A 23794-nucleotide genomic window follows, 5' to 3' on the forward strand; every position below is an offset into this window, starting at 1 on the left:
ATGATTTGTTGCAAAACAAGTCCTCTTAAATCATGTGTTGAAGTCAAAAGCTTTGAAATTATTACACAATAAATAAAAGACAAAAGTTGTCCAGTGAGTAATTTCAACTTCTCTTACAGATGAAAAATACTAAGTATAAATTTAAAGTAACAGCTTATTTGAAAAAGCGGCCATTCCCTTCAGAAAAATCTTCCCTATAAAAAAATATTTAGAGATTTGCTTGTTTAGTAACCATTAATATAAACTAAAACCATATCTTTCCCTGAAGAATCCTCGCAAGGCCCGTGTAACTCGAAGGTTTATTGTAGTGGAAGGATTGTATATGAACACAGGAGACATCTGCCCTCTTCCAGAGTTGGTAAGTGGTTTTAGTTTGCCTTTTGAACCACATATAAAGTATGTGGCTAATGAAATACTAGTTTTGCCTACATGGAAAAGTTCTGTGTCAATTTTTTTGTTTACCTTCCTGCTTTCTCACATGTTCATGAAATGGTGATTTCAAACTTTAACCTTGTTTTGAAACTTCTGATTAGGATACTGAAGCTATTGACACTTAAAAATAATGTCTGCCTGTGGTCTTAATTTTTATACTGTAAAATATAGTGTGTTTTCAGCTACACTGTATCATACAAAGAAACCTTCACAGAAATGTCAGAAATAGTGACTTCAAGGAAAATATTTGCTATTCAGCATAAAATGGCTTTTTATGCAGGCTTTATTCTTGTAGATGACGGAAGAAATGGTGTAAGAATGCATTGTCTTGAAAGTACTTGAGAACCTATTAAAAACAAGAGGATTTTTAGTATATGAACATTTATGAAATTTGTTTTAGTATTACATGGTGGAATAATTTTGAAGGCTTTTAAAATGTCATAATGACAGAACAGAATTCTAGAGCTGACTTTTATGCAGTATTCAGAATGCTGTCCTTGTCTTTCTTTACCTTATCTCCCCCATGCATTTTGTCACCAAATTCTGATTTGTATTCTATAAAAATTTCTTTGTTTTAGATAAAGTTGAAGTATAAATACAAAGTTAGAATATTTTTGGAGGAGAGCCTTTCCTTTGGCGTCCTTGGAGCACATGGAAGAGGAATTACTGAGCACTTTGGAATAAATGTATGTACTTTTTTGTTGTGAATGAGAGATTTGTACAGAAGCAAGTTGTGCAATTGTTTTCTAATATCTGTGCCATTAACAGATACTTTTGCAGTGTACAGTAAACATTTAAATATAGGGGGTTTTAAAATCTGTATATATTTAAATATATTATTTTTTTAACAGCCCAGAGCTTTCAGGTCATGGAATTCTTTCATGTGTTTACTTGAAATAGTTTTACTTATCTGTAGTGATAAAGATAAGAAAAGGATTTTACAATGCATAATTCTACCCTTTTTTTGGACACTCCATGAGATAATGAATACTGTCTTTTCCAGCTACTTATACTTGAATGTGTCACTCTGGCGCAGCAATATTTGAGGTCTTGGAGAAAAGAAGAAAAATCCTTGCAGTGCATAGCCATCCTATTTTGCTCTTTTGCCTTTTACTCCAGTGGGGGAAAATAAGATAAAACTTCTGATGGTTCTTTGAAAGGTGTTATTATAGTACTTTACCAGCAGATTCAGCCAAACTATTTTTTCAAGGGTCTACTTTTCATGGTGTTTATGCAGCTGAGGACTACTTTGGAAATCCAAAATAGTATTCCTTGCAGCTCACTACCACAGTCCCCTGGGCTGGGGGGAAGGGAGAAATGCTTTTTGTTTGCCACTGTTGGAGTTGGAGCATCTTTCACTTCATTCTCACAGTGTCTGTATTCAGCTTGGAAGTGAAACAACAAATTTAGAAAATTCATTCTGTCCTCCCTTTGTCCTGTTATTTTCACTTAGCACCAAACTTGGAAAAGAGAAACTTAATTTAGAAAAGGAAACAGTGTTACTGTGATACATGCCAACTGCTATCTGATTAGCTGATAGCAGCTGATTACCTATGTGAAATCCTTTCCATTTAATTGACCTTTACATTAAATTCATTTACAGACAAAATCTTTTGAAGCCTGGCAAATGAAAATATTTGCAATTAACAAGTGAAATAACACAATTGGCTCTCTAATATTCAGACTATTTTAATTAGATTTATGCCTAATTTTTATCACATTCTACCTCCTAATGACTACATGAGGCTACTTATACTCTTGAAGGACACTGACTGCATTGTGGAATTGTCACCAGCATCTAAATAATTTATTTTATCTGTTTGTGTACTTCACATTGCAATGCCTGGAAGAGAGAGATCGTATGCAATTTATTTACAGATCCATAAATCTCAATTTCTCAAATGTCCTTTCTGTATTGATTAAAGTGATTATTTCAGTTGTACTTTCATTTTATTATGTCATGGTTTGGTGGATCTTCTCTAATACTCATGGTAATATGAAACAAGATGTATCGTTAATTTATTAACTTATAGTCTTGATGCAATCAAAAGCATCTTTTAATAATTTGTTAATTTAACTCACAGATTGATGATATAGATCTTATTAGTGCAAACATGGAAAATTCATTGGCTTCTATTGGTGGATTTTGCTGTGGAAGATCTTTTATTATTGACCATCAGGTAAGACAGATCTCTTTATAAATAGTCTGGCACTATCATTTACTTATATGTGAGAGTTAATTATTAATACCCATTTGCAAGTAGGATATAGATGATTATGCTGTGTTTCATTCTACACGGAAACTGGTTCCTATGAAATATTGTAGATAAATCGGGGACCTGGTTCTAAATCCTTACATGTGCCTGTAGGTGTGGAGGAGAGGTTTTTAATATGTACATGAATTAACTTTTAAAACATTGTCTACCTTATTATCAATTTTTTTTTTCCTTTTCTCCCGTAGCGATTGTCTGGTCAAGGCTATTGCTTTTCTGCCTCCCTACCTCCTTTGTTAGCTGCTGCTGCTATTGAGGCTCTGAATATTATGGAGGATAATCCAGGTACTTAATTCAGGAAAATGTTATCCTTCAGTCTTTCTTCACCCCAAACTAATATCTTGTCCTTCTCCCTACTTTTTATTCCCAACTTTTTACTCAGATATCCTCTTATTTTTTTGTTAATTAATTTTACCTACATGTTTTTTCTTAATGTTATTTCCCACTCTGCTTTTCTTCTTCAGTGTTTCCATCTTTTTCTGTCTTCTAGATGAAAATAAGCAAGTTATTTGAGGCTAAGAGGGACACAGATGGTTTTTAAAAAGCAAATAAGACATTTTTATTCTACACTTTAGATCAGTGATATGCCTCTTTGTCTCTTCCTTAAAAACATATTCTTTCCACACAAATGAAGGAAGAGAAAGTTAAATAGAAGCAAATGATAATATATTTCCTCAAGACAGAGCAACCCTCTCCTTTCCACTTGCACTACATAATTAGGGTTTTTTTCCTTCTCTAGTTAAGCATTCAGGCAAGAATCTCAGGAAGGATCAGGGTGCAAACTGCCTTTGATTGCAGGACCAGATAAAGGGTATTTCTCTAAAGTTAGCAGACAGAAGATTCTGCTCTGGGAGTCGACGAGAAAAGCCCTTAAAGATCATCTAGTTCCAACACCCTTGCCATTGGCAGGGATACCTAGACCAGGGGCTCCATCCAACCTGGCCTCGAAAAACTGTTTTTCTGACCTGGAATTGAGGCCAGACCACAGCAGTGCCAAATCCCAGCCACTAGAACACCTAGTGGGAAAGAAGTTTTTTGGGTTTGGGGTTTTTTTTAAGGAATTGGAGAGAAGCACATGAGGACAAAATTGGCCAGATTATGAAATTGTGTGAATTTGGTTTTAACCTTCATTTCTATCAACAGATTGGAGGACATTTGCAGAGATAAACTATTTAATTTGTGACAAATAAATAAAATTTACTTGGTAGCCCATGTTCAGTTGTCTGAAGTGAAATAGAATGAAGAAAAAAATTAAGAATAAGTTAAAGGACTGTTAGGTGTAGTCGAAGGTTAGCCTTCACCAACGAAAAGAGCCACAGTTTGAAAATCCAGGAGTCAGTTTTCTCTTTAAGAATGGCCATGAATTGGGAAAAGCCTCAATGAGCAGAATCTGCGTGGCAATAGATATTTATGGATATTTATAAATTGGACCTGCCATTTCAATCCCATTACAAAGTGTTTGTGTCATCCCTTCCATGTGGTCATGAACAGCAGCAGCTCCATATGCAGCTGGAGTAATGAGATAAAGGGAAGTAGTGCATTTGTCAGGACTTAAAAGCTTGTCATTTCCTGGCAGAAACAGGAATCAGGAATATTAAGAAGAGTAGTACAGAGACTTACTAAGTTCAGCGGATATACATACTTAGTTTGGTTCCAAATGCTATATTTGAAATCTTCGAGAAATGTAAAGTATTAACAGGAAATCTAAGCGTTTTCTTTTTCTGTTTTGTTTTGGGTTTTTTGTGATTTTTTGGGTTTTTTTGTTTGTTTTTTGTTTTGTTTTTTGTTGTTGTTGTTGTCGTTGTTTGTATATAGACATTTTTCAGACTCTCCGGGCTAAATGTGAACGGATTCACAAAGCTTTACAGGGGTAAGTGTGGGGTTTGGGGCTTTTTGGCTTTTATTTGGCTATGCCTTTATAATGTGAGCTTTAAAGAAATACTCTTCTTGCTCAAATCTGTTTCTGGTTTTACAGATGCTTAGACTGGGATATGTACACTCAATTGTATATGTATTAAAGGAGAAAAATTATTCTTTCCCAACTGTCCCTGTTGTGCTACTAAAAAGAGTCCGATACCTTCCTCAATATCTTAAGGCTATTGAGGAAGGCTGCAGTCTCTTATACATTAAAATTGTTAGGAGAGTGTGATAGCTCTCAATGACACAAAGTATTGATAAGCATTTTGAAAATTAAATAAACAAATAAAAGCATTTGGGATGAAGCTAAGCAGATACTCTTTCAGAGAACTCAATGCACCTTTCAATCACCTTGAATACAATACTGTTCCTACATATTTGATTGAATGCTAAAATGTAATAAAGTACCTATTGTTCTGGAGGTACAGAGAAAATGGCTAGAATTTATCTGAAAAATAATGTTTAAAATTTCCTAATACTTTCATGTTTTAAATGATGGCTATACTCACTAAGCTTTTTTATCTGTCAGGTTTTGATACTAAAAAGATGGCAGAAATTTCTGTGATATTCAGCAGCCATTTAACGTGCAGTAATATTGCAATTGTATTTTACAATTCTTCTTCCTCAACAATTTTGTGTTACATATTACAGAAAGTAATAACTTTCAAAAACACTCACACAAATCTCTAATGTATGATAGATTATATTAGCTTCTTTGGAATGATACTACCATAAAATAAGCCTGATCTTCTTAAAATATGTATTAGGCAAGCTTATCGAAGTCCAGAAATCAAAATGACACCTGATAGTTGATATGCATTTATGTGACCTGTTAATTTTGGGGACCAGAGGTCTTGCTTGGATATTGAATACAGATTTTTGGATGGGAATAGCTCAATCCTAAATATGTGTGATGTGTCAGGACAATGGCAATCAAATGTCAGTCATTCAGTCAAATTCTAGAAACCCAGTTAACAACTGTTCCTATGTACAGATAAGGGAACAATTATAGTCCTATAACTAAATTTAGAGAACCTTCTGACTGACAGATGATGTAAAGAATTTCTAAAAGAAATAATATAAAATCATAAATCGTGACAAATCTTGCAAAACCCTCAGAAGAACATTTGTTCTTAGTTATATCTGAAGTGATAAAAAGGTGACTTGACCCAGCTAGCTGGGTTTTTATCAGCAAATTACAGACATAACAGACATTTCTCTTACATCTTCATAAGTACTCTTAAAGAATTTCTGAGTTATTAATCCTTTTTGCAAAAGGATGAGTAACTATTGTTACACAAACTTACTGAAACTCCTTAGAAAAACATTTGCTTGATAACTTGATCTTCATGTAATGCAAGCTGAGATGCACATATGTTTGTTCTACATTAGTATCAGTAAAGTGAAATATCCATCTTTTATCAGCACCTGGAAAGGAGAAACACTTATCTAGAATTTCAGTATGTCTTCAAGTAGGATGTACATCAAAGACTTTTTATTTGTTTTAGGATTTCTGGTTTAAAAGTAGTAGGAGAATCTTTTTCTCCAGCATTGCACTTACAGTTGAAGGAGAGCTGTGGATCTCGAGAAAATGATGTGAAGTTACTCAAAAGAGTTGTGGATTATGTAAGTGTCACCATAGTAATTAAAATATATCAATGCCTTTGAATGTTAATAATGAAGAAAGAGTAGGGAGGCTTGTTGGGTGATTTGTTGAAAGATCTTGCAGGAATGCTGCAAGAAACTTAGTTTCTGTGCTGATTATATGGCTCTGTTAAAGATCACCTTCTAACCATTTCTTGCCTGCCTACAATTAGGTCTCTAGCTCTGGATTAAAGTATATACATATCTTAGACTACTTACTTCAGGAAATAGTTATTTCCTGTTATCTATTTTAATGCTCAAATCTGCATATAAACTGCTGCATAAACTGTTGTATAAACTTTTATTTTAATAAGAGGAGTGTTCTGGAGGTGCATTTTAACCATTTAAGGTCAACTTTTGCTTCTTAGTCCATGAATTTGCTTTTTTTATGTGTGAACAATCTCATATTCTATATTTTTCCCTTCCTTAATACACATTGGTTATTTTTGTCCCACATGAAGAAGTGAGGGTGGATATATCTTTATATATCAGGTGGCAGGTAAACAAGGCTACACTACAAAAAGAAATTCTGAAGTTAACTTCCTTGAAAATATGCTTAAGTAGGATTTAAATGCCTGATAAATCTGGTATGTTTGCCTGATTACATGGAGGTGAAAACTAAAGGCACTGCATCCTAAACTGTTTTATGTATTAAAGCTGTATTGAAATTAAGAGATGATCTTACACAACCTTCACAACCTCCATTTGGGAAATAACTTGCATTTATCTTGACACCAGATTAATAGAAGTTAGTTATATGTATTTAGGGATCAAAAGGATATGCTATCAGAAATTCCCAGGTTGACTTGCTGTATTTTTTTATTTGTAGTGCATGAATAGTGGTATTGCATTAACACAGGCTCGCTATTTGGAGAAAGAAGAAAAATGTCTTCCTCCACCCAGGTTAGCAGAAAAAAAATGTGTTACATGATTTTTTTTTTTTGGCTATGGCCATATCTTTTCCATACAACAATAGAGTTCTGTTCAATAGAGTGGATTGAATAGTTGGTTCTTGGAAAAATGGGAGAGGCTCCAGTTTTGAGGTATATTTTCAGTGACTGTTACAGGATGCTAGTACCATGAAATAACTGTATCAAAACTACCTGTATCTTGGGGATCAGCATGTAGCCTGTTAGCAGGCACATTTCCATGGGGAAAATTACTCTTACTCTGTAGGTAAAAAAGATAACAGATCTCTGCAGTGTGTATGGTGGGGTGGCAGAGTGGGGGCAAAAAGTAGTCTGATCACATCTATTTAGTCATATGTCTTGTTCCTGGTTGAATTTGAATTCGTAGTAATTTCCCTACAGATAGTGATCTTAATGTGTTGAAATTAGTACAATACAATTCTAAGCAGAAAGCTAGGAATAAAGTTTACTCTCTGTGTTCTGGTTTTCTTTTTCTAGTATTCGAGTAGTGATAACAGTGGAACAAACAGAACAAGAACTGGACAAAGCTGCATCACTTCTTAAGGAAGCTGCACAGTCTGTGTTGAATTAGACTGCCATTTTTGGATTCCTCTTTCCCCACATTATCAGGATAAGTGTTTTACACTGTACAGTGACTTCCACATTCTTCCACTGGTGGCATTGAAAGCTGACTAACAAAATTGTTCTAGAGTGATACAAATGCAGTGAGGGGAAGAATGCTGAATTTTGGAGTTAGTGAATGACAGGTTGTTCCGGTTCAAACTCTACCATTTACTCACATTACTTAAAACGGGATATCACTACTGAATTCATGACTCTTTCATAAGTTAGTATAAAAAGTTTTAAATTTATTTCCTCAAACCCTTAAATGTTCTCAAAAATGTGTATAAACATTCAGTTTCACCCCAAACCATGTAAAATGTGTTGTTTTCTCTCCATTTTCTCAGAATGTGGGAACTTCAAATAAATTTCGATTATCCCTCCCCACCTTCCAAATGAAAATACACTGTTCCTAATATTACCAAAAGGATAACACATTAAGATATAATTTTGTGCTATATTATGTCATTTATTATTGAATATATTATAGGAGGGAGGACCTTCAATTCTTTTTGTTTATATATCTTTCTCTAACCATTTTTGGTAGCCAGGTTTTAAGAAAGCCTGGCCAGAGAGTAAATTAATATCAAATACTATTTAATTTTTGCATTCCATATGTAATTATATGCATGTTTGATATTATGGGTGAGGTTTTTCATACTATTATCTTTAAAATATCTAAATTCAAATGTCTGAATTGTGAAACTGCTGTAATTCCATTATAGTATATTCAGATAAGGAAACTTTGTACCAGCCTTGAAAAGGAGTAATAGGCAACATGGAAAATGAACCAAGATTTTGAAACAGCAACTAAATACTAGCTTAGTCAAACTACTTTTAAGCACAAAAATGATGTGTGCTCTGTTTTATCTGTAAACATCTATGTCTTAGAAGGGAAGACTCGCAGATAGCTACTTAGAGTTTAGATGGTACAAATACTACTTAAAGACAGGCCATCTGTGCACATACAATTCCCAAGTATCTTGAAAGTAATGTTTGGAGGTGCTGTCAGGATTTTAAGTAAGCACAGATGGACATTACATATATGGACACTTTACTTCAATAGGAGACTGGTAAGGAAGTACATATCTTTTTATAAAACAGAAAATACAGCTTTTTATTTCACAATTTTGTTCACAAGAACACCTGTCTGAAATTTTTGTATTCTGCCTAGTATGTGTTGAGTTGTTTTGTACTTATGTGCCTTTTTGGTTGCTACTACAAGGATTATATAGGACTATTTCTGAGAAACATCATTGTTAAATATAATCATGTTTGATTCAGATTTTTACTTACAAAATTGGATTTTGTAGCATGGTCGACCATATATTGTTAAATATTCTACATTAGGTAAGCATAGTCTATGCTGCCTCCAGTTCACAGAGACTGTTTCTATGCTGGTTTTCAAAACTTTTCATCTGTGTATGTTCAGATAGAATACCTAGAGTTATGTTGGGGTGCTTCTGTGATTGTTGCTTGACATTGGAAATAGTCAAATCATTATCTGTGTAATGTAGTAAAAGAAATCCCAGTGTGAAAGAGAATCCCTCTTTCAATGACATTTATGTTTTCTCTGTTAACCATGAATAAAAGCCAGTGAGAAGCCAACAATTTAGAAGAGAAAAAAATATGCAGAATGAGACTGACTCCCATTTTACAGACTGGAACTGAAGGGCAGAATAGTCATCTTGAAGACCCTTAGAGACTGAAAGAAATGGAAATTAAATGTTATGGCTCTACTTTGAGCTTTTGAGCCATTTTTGGCTGGATAATTGAAACCTGCAAATTCGAGTGAAGTCAAGCCTTTGATGTATAAATTTAGAACAAATGAGGTGCTTTGATTCCAGTGTAGCATACTAAATGGTTTTGGAGTTAAGATAAGCTTGAGAAGGTAAGCAAATAACTATTGGCATTGAAATCCTAAGTTGCAGAATCTGTATTTAATTCTCTCATTTTATTTTAGGTTGTCTGCAAATGGCGTAGAATTTTTGTAGTGCTTAGAGAACTAACAAAAATTTTAGATACATGGATTTGTGTTGTTATTTTTGTTCTTGGTTTGTTGGGTTTTTTTGCTTTAAATGAAGTGATGACAAGGTAGAAGCAGAGTGAAATTTCTAACAATTTCAAATCTGTAACTAAGTAGTTCTGATGAAAAAAAAGTTTAAAAATGTTGCTAAGAAATGCCATAATCTGATTCATTTGACAAACACATACCCACCATTAAAACATTGGTAAAAATAATTTGTTCTTTTTTATTGTTTACCAGTATGTAGGAAAGAAGCATTTAGATCACAGTAAAGTGAATACCTTGTGGTTAATAGCAGCTGAAGTGCTCTTGTAATATATATTTTACTGACAGGTTATATGCATGGTCTCTGTAAGAAATTAAGACACTTATGAAATGTAACTGGTGGAGAGGGAAATCCCTGTTCAATTTAAGCATATCTGGCTCCTCTTCATTTTGACTTTTTTGATAAATATCTCTGTCATGGCAAGCAGATGAAGAAATGGGTGGCTCTGGGGAAAAATGTTGATTGGGGTTAGGGAGACAGCAGGTGATTCTGATTAAACTTCTGACATTTGAAAAATCAGAAGCCTGTTAAGGTGCTTAACTGCCCAGTGCTCTTGGCTGATAAATATATTAACAAATCTGTGTTAGTTGCTTTGTAGTTACATTTGGATGAATTGGTATTTTTCCATCCATTTCTTCAGATGTGGGCATGGGACTGGAGTTCAGTGTAAACCTATTAAGTAGGATACTGTGAGATGAATCAAACAGAAGGACTTTATCCCAAACTTCAAAGTATCTTTTGAAAATAAATTTTGTTTCAATTAATTTATGTATTTCACTTTGCCACATACTTGGAACAGAGTTTCAGCTAAGTGGATAATAAATCCAGTATTTTAAATAGTGAATAAAAATGTTGTTAATTTTTTAAAAATAGACTATTAATATCTGATCGTTGAGAAGGAGGGCATTTTAACTGTAAAACGTTGGTAATTTATTGAAATTGTCTTGATGAAACCAATTTTTTACAATATATGAGGACTGGGGTGGACTGGAAAGAATTTATACTTTCAAAATATTTTATCTTGAAGAAACATGTCTACATGATATATATTCATTTAAAAAAAAAGATTTATTTTCTTTAAATATTTTAAAATAATTGATTGCTATTTGTGTAGTTTCATGGTTTTTATAGGAAAAACTACAGATGCCTTTTCTGTTTATTATAATAATCATTATTTTTGGATAGGAGGTGAAATGCATAAGGAGAGTATTAAGGAAGAAAGAGACATATGGCTGAATAACTTTGATTTTATTTTTTTTCACTTTTGTAATATGAACCCAGTCAATGCACAGAATGGTGTACTGTCTCCTTTCTGTCACTCCATCTGGACCTTATTATTTTAAACAGGGTTGTGGAGTGTTGGCATTCACTGATCTATGAAGTTGCTACCACAAAAGTGTCTTGCATCTTAAGATGACTAGAGAAGTGTACATGTAAATGTACAGAGCTGTAAATGCTGCTTAAACAGAGGAAATATTTACAACTAACACAAAGCATTTGTACATTAAACTGTTTCAGTGTCCTAATAAAAGGAAATGTCTGGATAACGTTTCTTCTAGTGTTTTTATGTTCTTTGGCAGTTTTCATGGTAATAAGGTAACAGGCTTACTCCGTCTCACTGTTGATAGATTTTTCAGATTTTGGTTTCCTGTCCATTATGTACTAGGTAGTTGCAAAATATGCGTAGTAGAAGTCACAGAAGCCTCTCCATACTAAATCTGCTGAAGAGTACCTATCAGGGAAGGACAGTTTATACATGTCCAATTTGTAATACTTTGGTAGCACACACTTGCTGAAAACTGCTATTGCAACCTAGACACTGGTTGCAATACAGTTTTGTTGTGACTCAGTATAGAATTTCTGGTGTATCAACAAACTTGAGTTAGGATGACATATGCCCCAACTTTGAGACACTTTCACAGAATAAAATACTGCCCTTTTGCCTACCATATTTTATGGATAACATTTCTCTATTTTCCTCTGCTATTAGAGGTGTTACCACTTAGCTCAGTATGCTGTTTGTATAATGGAGTTGTATTTTCTAGCAGAGGATTCTAAGCTGGCAGAAACCAGTATAAGTATTGGAGTCAAAGGAACAGCTTAAGTGGAATTGGAAATATGTAATCCACTGTTTAACTTACATTTTATGTAGGCCAAAAATAAGTGATTGTCTCACTCTAATCAGCATTTGTCAGACTGTGCTTCTGTTCTGGTATCCATAATTCAAGGAGGATAAGACAGATTGGAGAAGGTCCAAAGGAGGACCATAAAGATGACCAAAGGGCTGGGGAACATGCCCCGTGAAGAAAGAAAAGCTGGAGGACAATTTTCCAGTTCTTGCACAGTGTGTACAAAGATGGCAGAAGCTCTGTTCACAAAAAGCCACATGAAGAATGGAAGGGCAATAGAATCATAAAATGGGTTGGGTTGAAAAGGACCTTGAAGGTAATTTTAGTACTAACTGTCATAAACAGGGATGCCTTCAGCTAAACCAGGTTGCACTAGCCCCCATCCATCCTGGCACAGGAACAGTGCCAGGGATGGAGCATCCACAGATTACATGGGCAGTATAATAAAATAGAATCATTAAGGTTGGAAAAGGACTTCTGAGATCAAGTACATTCTTTGACAAAACACCACCGTGTCAGCTAGACCATGACATTAAGAGCCACGTCCAGTCATTTCTTGAACGCCTCCAGGGATGGTGACTCTACCACCTCCCTGAGCAGTCTGTTCCAATGGTTGGCAACCCTTTTCATGAAGAGGTTCTTGCTGATAGCCAACCTGAACCTCGTCTGCTGTAGCTCTTCATCAACTTGGCAAGCTAATGAGCAAAGAAAGATGCTTTTCCTCTTGTCTTACAGATGGACCCCGTGAACCCCCAGCAGACCTGGTTTCTCAAGGTGAGTCACATGGAACCTGAAATGTACAAGTTGCATGGGGAAAGGTTTCATCTTTTATGGTGAGGAGAATAGTCAATTACTGGAAAACCACCTCCTCATGTGTTATGGGAGATTTTCAAGATGTGGGTGGACAGGATGCTGGATAATTTCATCTAGGCTTCCCTTCTCAGAAAACATTGGACCTGATGATCTTTTGAGGCCACTTCCAGCGTGGCCTGTTCTGGGATTCTGTACTATGACTGTAATTCTGATTCTGATTCCTGTTCTGTGACACTCAGAACAGGAAGTGGAAATAATTTTTCACACTTGGTCTAATTAAAATTGGATTTTGATTGGAGCAAGCCTTTTGTTGATTACCAGTGTCACAGTAGGTGTTGAGAGAGTGCATGAGCAAGACAGTAAGTACAAGTTAGGCTGGTGACTGAGAGGATAAAAAAAGGAAATGGAATACCAGCACTTCCTGATAATCTGAGTGGTGACTTTGAATTCCTCTCATAATTTTTAGTGGTTTGGACTCTTTCTGTTCTTTCATATGAGGCAAAGAAATAGCTGTTCTCAACAGATAATTGATGAAAGATCAAAGACTTTTTTTTGTTGTTTTAACTTTTTCCAGGATTTTATTTTTTAACAAATTAGCCTCAGTTCTGTGTATCATGTTTGTACTGAGTTAAGATTTGCCTTAGTGTCAATAGTGAATTCACATTCACTTTAGTTACAGATCTAAACAGGCAACAATACTCCTTTACCTTTGTATGCAACCTCTAGGCTTGAAGCATGGGAGTATTTAAGTGGCCTTTAAAGCAGCTGATAGTACGGAGTACTCAGTGATAATGAAATTCCTATCTATGATAGTTCTGATCAAATATTTTTTTGGTGAAAGACTATAGGTCTATGTTCTCCATCTTTAGATTTTCAAAGATAGGCTATATACAAAGAGTCACCGCTAAACAGTAATCAACATTTGCAAGAATAAATCTCCTGACTTCCTTGTGGATAAAAGAACTTGGCATGATAATTTTACTAAAATTTGCTTATTAAAATTCTTTAATAAACACATTTTAAATACATAGCCTACTCAACTTTAAAAACTGCTTAACCTTGATTGCTATTTTGATAATAAAAAATTTAAAATATTTAAGGATTTTAAAATATTAGAACTTTTAAACAGACTGCTTTCTTGTTTCTTTAAGCTTTTGCTATTTCCTTCATTTTTGTTTTCCAGTCATCTTCCTGCTTTTTTGCCTTCATTTTTCAGGACAGACTAAATGCATTGCTAGATGCTTGAAAATTACCCAAGTAGTGAGTGTTTGCTTTAATATAATTGTACAAATTAATTTGATTTATTTGATGATGCCAATGAAATTATAGTGACCTGTTTCTATGGTGCTGGTGAATGCTAAGTGTAAGTTGAGGTCTGTGGAAACAAATACTCAAGGTGTCAATGATCACCTCTAGGTACAGAATATTTAAATATTTTTCCCATTTTGAAAACATGGAGTTTAAGTGTGGGTAGAATATCACAGCTGCATTGTCAGTTATGCTGGAATTACAGGTCAAAAATGTAAACATTTTTTGAGTACTGTGAGGTGAATATGGTGGAAGATAGTGTTTTCTACAAAGGTGGAATTTGCTAGTATTTGAGGAGCCTTCAATTTGAACACAAGGCACAAGTGCTCATTAGATGCTGGTTAAGAGAGTAGTAAGTTAACTGCAAGGCGCTGCATTAGAGCTGCAGCAGATTTTGTCTGCAGAATTGCAATTCTGTCTCTAGTCCTTTCTCCAGAATTGTTGCTCACCCATTGTTGGTCCCTTCAAAGTCTAGGAAGTAACAATGTACATTGTAGAATGGTGAGCTTGTACTGCAAATTGTCACATAATCAGAAGCTGTTTGCAGGATAAAATAGTGTCTTACCTTACAGCAAAATTAGATACAGCTGCATCACAAAGAAACCAGCAAATTAGTGAAGTTATATATATGTTTTGCAACCTGGGGGAAGAATTTGGTGTATGATATCAAGGGGAATTAAGTATTCATATATCTTTCTATAAATACATTTTCTAGGCTGGGCTGATAAAAGAGACCACAGAATCACAGAATACCCTGAGTTGGACGATACCACAAAGTCCAACTCCTTGACCTGCACAGGATAGCCCCAAGAATTACAATATATGTCTGAGAGCATTGCCCAAATATTTTTTGAGCTCTGGTCAGGCTGGTGTTGTGGCCACTTCCTTTTGGGTCCTGTTGACCAGCCACCCTCTCAGGGAAGACCCTTTTCCTAATACCTAGCCTAAACCTCCCCTGATACAATTTCAGGCCATTCAGGTCCTGTCACCAGTGACCACAGAGAAGAGATCAGTGCCTTCCCCAGCTCTTCCACTTACAGGTCTCCTCTCAGCCTCCCCTTCTCCAGGCTGAACAGACCAAGGGACTCAGCTGCTCTTTGTATTGCTTCTGATCTAGATTCTTCACCTTCTCCATTACTCTCCTGTGGACACTCTTTAATAGCTTTGTATTCTTTTTATATTGTGACCCCCAAAACTGCCTCCAGCACTCAAGGTGAAGCTGAGCAGAGCAGGACAATCCCCTCCCTTGCCCAGCTGGTGATGCTGTGCTTGATGCCCCACAGGACACAACTGGCCCTCCTGGCTGCAAGTTGACTTACATTCAACTTGCCCTCAACAAGTACCCCTAGGTGCCTTTCTGTGGCACCCCTTTCCAGCATCCTGTTCTCCAGTTTGTACATTAAGGGTTGACCTCTTCCTGGAGCAGAATCCAGGACCTTTTCTAGTTAAATGCCATACAGCTGATGATTGCTCAGTCCTCTGATTCGACAAGGTCTCTGCAGGGTCTCTGTGCCTTCGTGGGAGTTGGCAGCTCCTCACAGTGGCAGAGTTGGTGTACCTTTGAATCCTGGATGCAAGCTGTTCATGGAGATATAGATGAGAGCTGGGCCTAAGGTGGAACCTTGAGAAACCCCAGAAGCAACCAGTCACCAGCCTGGTGTAACCCCACAAAAGCCGGTGAAACGGCTAGACAAAAAACCTCTCCATAACCTCCTAACAGTTTTGACCAGAGATAAAAGTTGGTATCAAATGGCAGGGTTTGAACAAGTTTCGGCCACTTCAAGCCTTAAAATGGAAAAACCCTAAAAGTTCAGTGCATGTGTACTGCTTTAGCAAAGAGATTCTTTTTGCAGCCAGCAGGGCAGAAGAAATACTTAGCGACCTAACTCATGGATGAAGGAGTTTCTGTTGTAACAGGTGATAAAATGGCAGCAAAGCACTTGCCTTTGGTGTAGTTTACTGTGTGACTGTTCTTGAGCAGCACGAAATTTGCACAATGCCCAAGCTATTTAATATTTTAATATCTTACTTGGTGACTGAGGAGATCAACTGACACATCCCTTTACTTTCTGTGAACAAGAGTAGTCTCAGAAGAATCTTAGAAGTGTTGTGTGTTTGTCTATCACCTCTTAAAGGGAGTATAGATGGATTTGAGGAGACAACTGGAAGAAGAGGACATAATGTACCCATGAGGACAGGCTATGTGAATTCACACAGAAGTACTTAAATTAACAAGCTTGGTTTTTTGGCTGCTGAATGATTATGTTGATGGTGTTGCCCATTTGTTCACACTCAAATGTCTAAGCAACATACTCAGCAGCTAGTATAGATATTTTGGTCAGTTGAATTTATTTTTATAAATCCTGCCTCTACTTGAAATGTCTCATCTACATAGAGGTGATTGGCATGGAAATATATATATTATTATTTTGAGGGGCAATTGTTTTCCTCTCTAAAGCACAGCCTATTAGGAAGAGTGCTCTGCAGCAGAAAGAGTATCTTTTTTGTGTTAAAGGAAAATATTCCACTGCATGTGTTAAGTAAATATAAATAGAAATGCATATTAATTTTCTTTGTGATATGAGAGAGAAAATTTACCTTTTTCCCCTCTTACTGCATCTCGGGTTTTTTTATACCAGCAAAGATTTATCATGTGAATGACACCCCATGCAAATATATGTTTAGTATTGAAGCAAATGCAGTTAAACACCTGCAACTGCTTTTTTGAAGACACACATCTTCAAAAGACATATGTGTATTTTGTTTATGGATCTGCAGAAAGAAGCACATAGTCTTGTATTATCAACAGATAAAATATGTGATATTTAATTTGTGACATTGAACCTACATCAGGGATGTAGTTTTGCCAGAGAAGTCTCTATCGAGTGGTTGCACTGATCTAGTAGGCTGTCAGTTCAGTCATATAGGGGAAGAGAAATTTTAAAGCTTGTAATGAGAACACATGTTATTTTCTTTCTATTTACAATCAGTTAAAATAATAGGTATTGTGTTTCAATTTTGAAAATATACATGTCTACTTAATATTAGCTTAAATTTTGTGTTAAAGCTTATTTTAAAGTACTAATATAGACCAAGTTTATCATTACCATGGGAGAATCTTTAAAACAGAATATAAGGGAATATTCTAACATTCTGAAAGAGTTTGACTTTGCTGATTTTTTATGTGTAAGTACATGATATTTGATAAATGAAATAATTTTACTCATGTCTGTGTCATTATCTTTAAAATTTAGATAGTGGATGGGTTTCTATCTAACACAGGGGTACTGCTATCCAGAGTTTGTGAAGAGTCATCTGATTCTTTGTGGCAGAACTTCATGAAACTAGTAATTTGCAGAATGATTTTTAATTAGACAGAAATATTTTGTTCATTTTCGGTGATAGCCAAGTAAATACTCTGGCACCAGTTCTATAGAGAGCAACTGAATTAGGAGGTATGCCAGGCAAGTTTGGTGCACTGTGTAATATGTAGAATCCCTGCTTCATGGAAGTGACAGTATTGGTTTCCAGTGAAGCCCCAGTTTCATTGGTTTTGTGCATTTATTACTGCTGATACTCACCCCATAAGGGAGGTAAACTGATGATCTCATTGTGTGCCTATTTACTATGTTTGATCTGTCTGTACACCCTTTAGGTAAACCACATACAAACTTAACACTGTAGGATTAGAGCATTTTTTAGTATTCTAATCCATAAACTGTAGCTAAGACTAATTGTGCTGAGCACCGGTGTTGCATTTTACCACCAGAGTGCAAGTGTGTCTAATTCTGACTGGGAGGTGTGAGCCCTCTTGGCCAACTGAACAATGCTGAATCTCTCAAAGTTTATCCAGCCTACTTGTTTCCTTTTCCTTGGATTTTGGTCCTTTATAATTATCATCCTCAGTTAGAATAGCTTTTCACTCCTGTAAACAAGACAAGACGTACTTTCATGACATTTGTCAAAAGATCCTGAGAGACTCAAAGAATAGGAACAAAATGGTGTTGAATATTTTGTGCAGTCCTGTTGTTATTAACTGCTGCAGTGGTTGGCTTGAAAACTGTAGTATGGGAGGCAACTGTAGTATAACAGCTAGATCAAGAAAGCAATTCTTTTACCCTCAGGCAGGTGGTTGTGTCTTTGACCCAATATAGCTTCTTTAATCATTGGGCTACACAGCAGATCTGAGAAGGCTCCAGATGGAGACTGAACCTACGACCCCCTGACATAAAAACATCTATGATACCAATTACACCATCTGTTGGTCATAAAACCGCATTCTCTATCTTTTCTTGGCTCTTGTGTCATACAAAAGCTGAAGGGTGATATTTGGAGCTGTTTGAGTTTATCTATGCAATTTAATGCAGAACACATTTTTTCACAGAGAGGGAGAACAAAGCACAATAGCACTAAAGTTCAATTTACATTCTCAGTCAGTGAAAACAAAAATGAAAATAAAAAACAGTTGTCTGAGTCATTATTTATACCCAAACTATGGCTTCAATTGTAGTGTTTTCACAGTTCTTGTGATTTAAAAAAAACCTAGAGAATAACTTCTACCACCATTGTGCCAGCTTCTGAGGGCCCTGATTTGAAACAAGATCTGTAATTGTAAATAGGAAATTATGGCAGGATTGAGGAATATGCAGATCACGCTATTAGCCAATATGTGCCTAATAGTATGCTTAGGGATTTGTGTTGGGTGGTAGTGTTTAGAAATGTGTATTATCTGAGTGTGGAGTACTGGAAAGTGGGAAATTTAACCAGTACCCACATACCACTTCACATACCCTCAGAATCCCACTGGATATAAGTCCTCTCTGAACTTTATGCTCTGGCTCATAAAACTGTTATTCTGAAATACTTTAGAGACTTTGAAATGGCATTTCAAACTTTTTCCTTTTATTGATACAATAGTTAGCTCTGGGTAATTTATTGTAGCCATCAGAATAAGAAGTGAGGTACTAAATAAAAGGCGTCATGTATTAGGGGTAAAACTGATGTCATAGGTCCATCAAAGCAAGGAAACGAGAGGAAGTTTGTTACTGGTGCAAAATGGGTAACTGTGATGGGGTAGGATTAACATCTTTAGAAAGAATAGAAAGCTAATGCCAGAAATACATGGCCTATGCATTCTGGTACCATGTCTGACAGATGGTTCTGTGCTTTGTGGTCAGTGAAGTCCCTACAACATTGCTCTTTGAGAAACTTTGTGCTCTAATACCATCATTTATCTATCTAACACAACAAGAAATGTTTGCTATATTACACCAGTAGTCTAGCTACACAGTAGGCAGGGAAAATAATTCTTAAAAGAAAGCCCAAAATCCCCACACCTGGCCAGTCCTTTTATGTTATGGAAGCTGGCTTCCGATGATGAGAATGAAGCAGTGAATAATGCAGTTGACTTTACTGTTGCTACATTGTTGTTTTCTTATTATTGCACCATCATTACTTTTTACTAAACCATTACTTTTTCTTTAAGAAATAATATAGAATACATATAAATGGAAGGGAAAGAGTTGAGAATTGGAACTAACAAGTTTCTGTAGAATCTTTGCCATTGGTTAAGCTGACAAAAATATTTGAGTTTTCTATTTGGAGGTATTCTTTTTGTGGATGTCTCCATAGGGATATATCACATCTTGGCAAATAGAATTGGCTGTGTTGAAGCCAAAAGGAAGAGGTGAAAAAGTGACAAAAGCACAATTCGCATATACTTTTCTTCTGCCATCAGAAAAATTTGGCATCCTGTCATCAGAACCTTTATCCTTGGTTAGAATTAACATGTCCCTTAAAAGTTATTTTCATGATTTGTGATAGAATCTGTACTTGATGGTGACATGTAATGATATGAAACAAAAATAATGATGATTGTCATTAGTTCAGACTCAACTTCATTGTATTCATCTTCATAAACAAACTTTGATTCTTCACTGTTTGTTTATGTCAGTGAAAAACATTTTTCTGGTATTTTACTGTTTGAATTTAGCATTTCAATGTGGTTGTATTTTTTATATATATATTAACAATAAGATCCATCTTGCTGTTTTTATAAAAATTATCTTGGAAAGGATCTCAACAGGCCCTGTAATCTGTTTTGAAGCTGAATCAAGTACATTGACAGTAAGATTCATTCTTAATCTGATACTAAAATACTTCTGCTGAACATAGTTAATTAAAGACTAACCATACTGGAATCCAGGTCTATCTGCCTAGGAGCTTATCAGTTTGTTGTCTACAGCAGATTAAGGAACACCTATAAGAAAGATGACTTTAACCTCAATTTAAGAATATCCTTTCTGCTTCCTAAAATAATATTCTTAAATAATCTTAATCTTAAATCTTTAATAATCTTAAATGTGCAAAACAACATTTTTATTAGTCAAATCCTCAGTGCTGGTCTCATTTCCTCGAATTAATATCGCTATAAATAATGCAAAATATGTTTTACTCTCTCAAATACCCTTCTTGGAGTTTTGTGTGTAGATGAAGACCAGTCTTCTGAATCACAGATTGAATGTCAAAGTAGTATGCATTTTAATATCCTGATCAGAGATGCAGGAGGTTTTTTCTATTATTGTCACAATTTCTCTAAAATGTTGACCACTGTTCCCATGGATTCTTCATCTCTAAAAAGTCGTTAACACAGTTTCTTTAATTTTGTCTTGTACATACTCATGTTTTCGTAAGACTTTGAAAACCTCTCGACCAATAAGTTACATAGTATAAAATATTTATTATGACACAGATATCTATTTTTGAGTCCTGTGTCAGCTGCGTAATTTATAGTACTTCTTTAGATCTCTTTTGGAAAGAACTGTTTCATCTGAACTCCTTCATAACTTCTGATAGAGCTGTCTAAATATCAAATTAGAGCAACATTGATAGTAAAACTTTAAATAAGTTTCAATATTGCAGATTGTGGTGGCTATGCTTATCAGTGTATGTATTTTAGAGAGAAGAATTTCTCATAAGGTTTAAGAAGACCAAATAAAGGTAGATGGAATAAAGATGTTAGAATGACATTGTGTGAATGTCAATGTAAATATAGATTTCACAGTGGAAAATACTGAAAAATGACCTGATAAACAGATATATGTTGGAAACTATTTTGCTAATTGGCTGTGCATTTTTCTCTAAGTTTAGTGCTGTCAGATTGCACCAAGTATTCCTATATATGGTAGTTGTAAAAAATGTAAACTGCAGTATTTAATCCCTTTGTTGGAAGGTACGCATGTTTTTGTTTATATGAATTTGGTTGTATTACTTTTGTTAGGCGTGTCTGATTAAAATTTGCTAAGAAGGTTGTAGAATAGTTCCCATGTGGATACTAAGTTTCTTTTTATAACATTTCAGATTTTATTATTTCCATAAGTTTTCAACTTTATTCAAACATTTGTTTCAAGTCTTCCCAACAAATTTTAGTTATGATTGTTCAAATCTTCTTTGTAATATATTGCATCAGATTTTAAAGCAAATGCTGACAGCAGCAGTATTTATGCCCTGCATACCAAGCAGATACCACATGGTTTGAATAACGGGCACCCCTGCTGAGTGTGGATGAAATCAAAATCTTTCATAGTCATGTAAAATGCCCTGATAGAAATCTCTCTTTAAATGTGCCTTCTTATTTAAAGATTAATTCTTTTATCTTGACACTGATGCAAGTATGTGATTCCCACAAATGCTAATGAAACCTGAAAAAGTTGTAGGCTTCAAGTAATCCCAGAAGTCACCCCAACCTTATATATCACTAAATTAACAAAATAAACTCTATGGAGTTTATTGTAGGTAATAGGAAGGCTAACTTTAAAGCCTTAAACATCACTGTTCTTTGGCTGGTATCAATGCTAAAGACAGGAGTTTTTTGGTTAGTTTTTGCCCCAGAATTCTTAACACCAGTTGCTTCTTTTGTTTTATTTAAAATATTGACGTTGCAACTAAAAGTAAACAGAAAAAGTTAAATTTCAAAGAGTAGGAATAACTCAGTCATATTGTAGAAGAGGAAAATATTTGTGTTCCAATTATTTTTTATGGGAATTTTATTGCCTGGGAATACAATAGCAGAATTTTATAAAATTCCAAATGTAAACAGAAACTGGTTGTAGAACAAATATATGCAGAACTTTGTTTTAAGTTATCTTCCCTTTACTGCACTGTTAATGCTGTCTTCTTCCTTTTGATTTAATGGCATTGTTTCCTAAGAATTTCAACAAAAAGGGAAAAAATGTGGGTTTAGGATACTGGTGGTTAGTTGCATTAGAAGGTATTGTAAGATTCTTTATTGCAATAATATACACATCAGTATAAGAATATGTCTCTGATACATCATTAATAAATACCCAGTATATGGTCTGTGTGTTCTAGGACACATTCATCAATGAGGTTAATACAGGAAAGCTTGTCAATTTCATACCCATCTCCACTGGCTGCAGTTTTGCTAAAAATACTGAAGCTACATACATACATACACACATTTCACAGTGTATATATGTGTGGAGAAATATTGAGAAATATTTTTTACAGTGGAAAAAATGTTTCTCATTATTCCTTCCACCAGATATATTTATTTAGTTGTTTTTATTTCAATTGCCATGTGTGGCTCAGAGGCCCTCAGCTCCATTGAGTTTCTTTTCAGTATGAGCAGCCCTGTAAGTCACAAAAGAACAAAACCTTCCACTTCCTCTCCTAGCCTTTCACAAGTGTATATATGTATATGCTGTCTTTCCCTACTTCCTGTTGAATTAAAAGCTGTGCAAGGGTAGAAATGAAGAGGTTAAGTAGATCACCTTCATATGTTTTATGTTACGTACTAGAGCAAACTTTCTGCCAAATCAGTCTATGCCTTCTTGCCTGATTTAGCTGCTATTAAATACCAAGTACTTCAGAACAAACCACACAGAGAACTAATATTACCCTCCATTGTCTTTTGCCTTTCCTATTATCCACAACTTGCAGGCAACAGAAAAAATGCTGTTCAGATTCTTCACATTTATTTTTGACATTCTCAGAGGGCTTCAGTTCAGAGTTGGAAATGATCTGTCCTGTTTCTCCACTTGGTATTTTTCTTAGTGGGGTTGATTCCCACACTGCTGGGTAGCTGCTGAGAGCCTGACAGAAGATAGTGGTGCACAGGGTCTAATTTTTGCTGGGCCAGCATTGCCTAATGTTAGCTCTTGCACAAGGCAGAGAGACTGGCACATGCTGGGGACTTTTAGATGAACTCCTCTCCACAAAAATTACAGTGGAGTCTCAGAAATATCATCAAGTCTATGCAATAGCTCAGAGCATCTGAGTCTAATTTAACTGTGCTATTTAATATAATTACAGATTTGTTGCAAGAAGTTGGCTGCTGCTGCTATGGTTGGTTGGGAAAGAAAGATATTAAGAAGTGTTCATTTGAGAGGCTTTCTGATAGGCAGATAGACATTTGTGTAGCACAGCTGCTGATGTGGGGCAAGTAAGATAAGCCTCTATCAAAATCTATGATATAGGAATTTCTGAACAACATAGCAATTCAACAAGTTTTCTCTCCTTCTTGATCTTGGTCAAATTACAGCTGTTGGGGACAGCTCAGTAGTGAGTGAACTGATAATTCATCCTTGCCTGTTTGCTTAAAGTGGGGATGTTGACTGATGCCAGATGAGAGGTACTGATCCCTGGTAAGCAGAGCC

The 23794-nt window shown here is 35.4% G+C and overlaps 1 protein-coding gene across 1 annotated transcript in view; it reads left to right on the forward strand.

Moving 5' to 3' along the window:
• Positions 1–11414, forward strand: part of SPTLC1 (serine palmitoyltransferase long chain base subunit 1) — a 35073-nt gene extending 23659 nt beyond the window's left edge. The window contains exons 8-15 of the mRNA XM_059491961.1: positions 269–358; positions 1011–1118; positions 2517–2612; positions 2894–2990; positions 4521–4575; positions 6131–6248; positions 7096–7169; positions 7673–11414. Coding sequence (XP_059347944.1) covers positions 269–358; positions 1011–1118; positions 2517–2612; positions 2894–2990; positions 4521–4575; positions 6131–6248; positions 7096–7169; positions 7673–7766 — 732 coding nt within the window. The 3' untranslated portion in view covers positions 7767–11414. The remainder of the gene's footprint in view (positions 1–268; positions 359–1010; positions 1119–2516; positions 2613–2893; positions 2991–4520; positions 4576–6130; positions 6249–7095; positions 7170–7672) is intronic.
• The last annotated feature ends 12380 nt before the right edge of the window (positions 11415–23794 follow it).

The sequence above is a fragment of the Ammospiza nelsoni genome, chromosome Z (assembly GCF_027579445.1).
Source record: "Ammospiza nelsoni isolate bAmmNel1 chromosome Z, bAmmNel1.pri, whole genome shotgun sequence".
NCBI classification, from domain to species: domain Eukaryota; kingdom Metazoa; phylum Chordata; class Aves; order Passeriformes; family Passerellidae; genus Ammospiza; species Ammospiza nelsoni.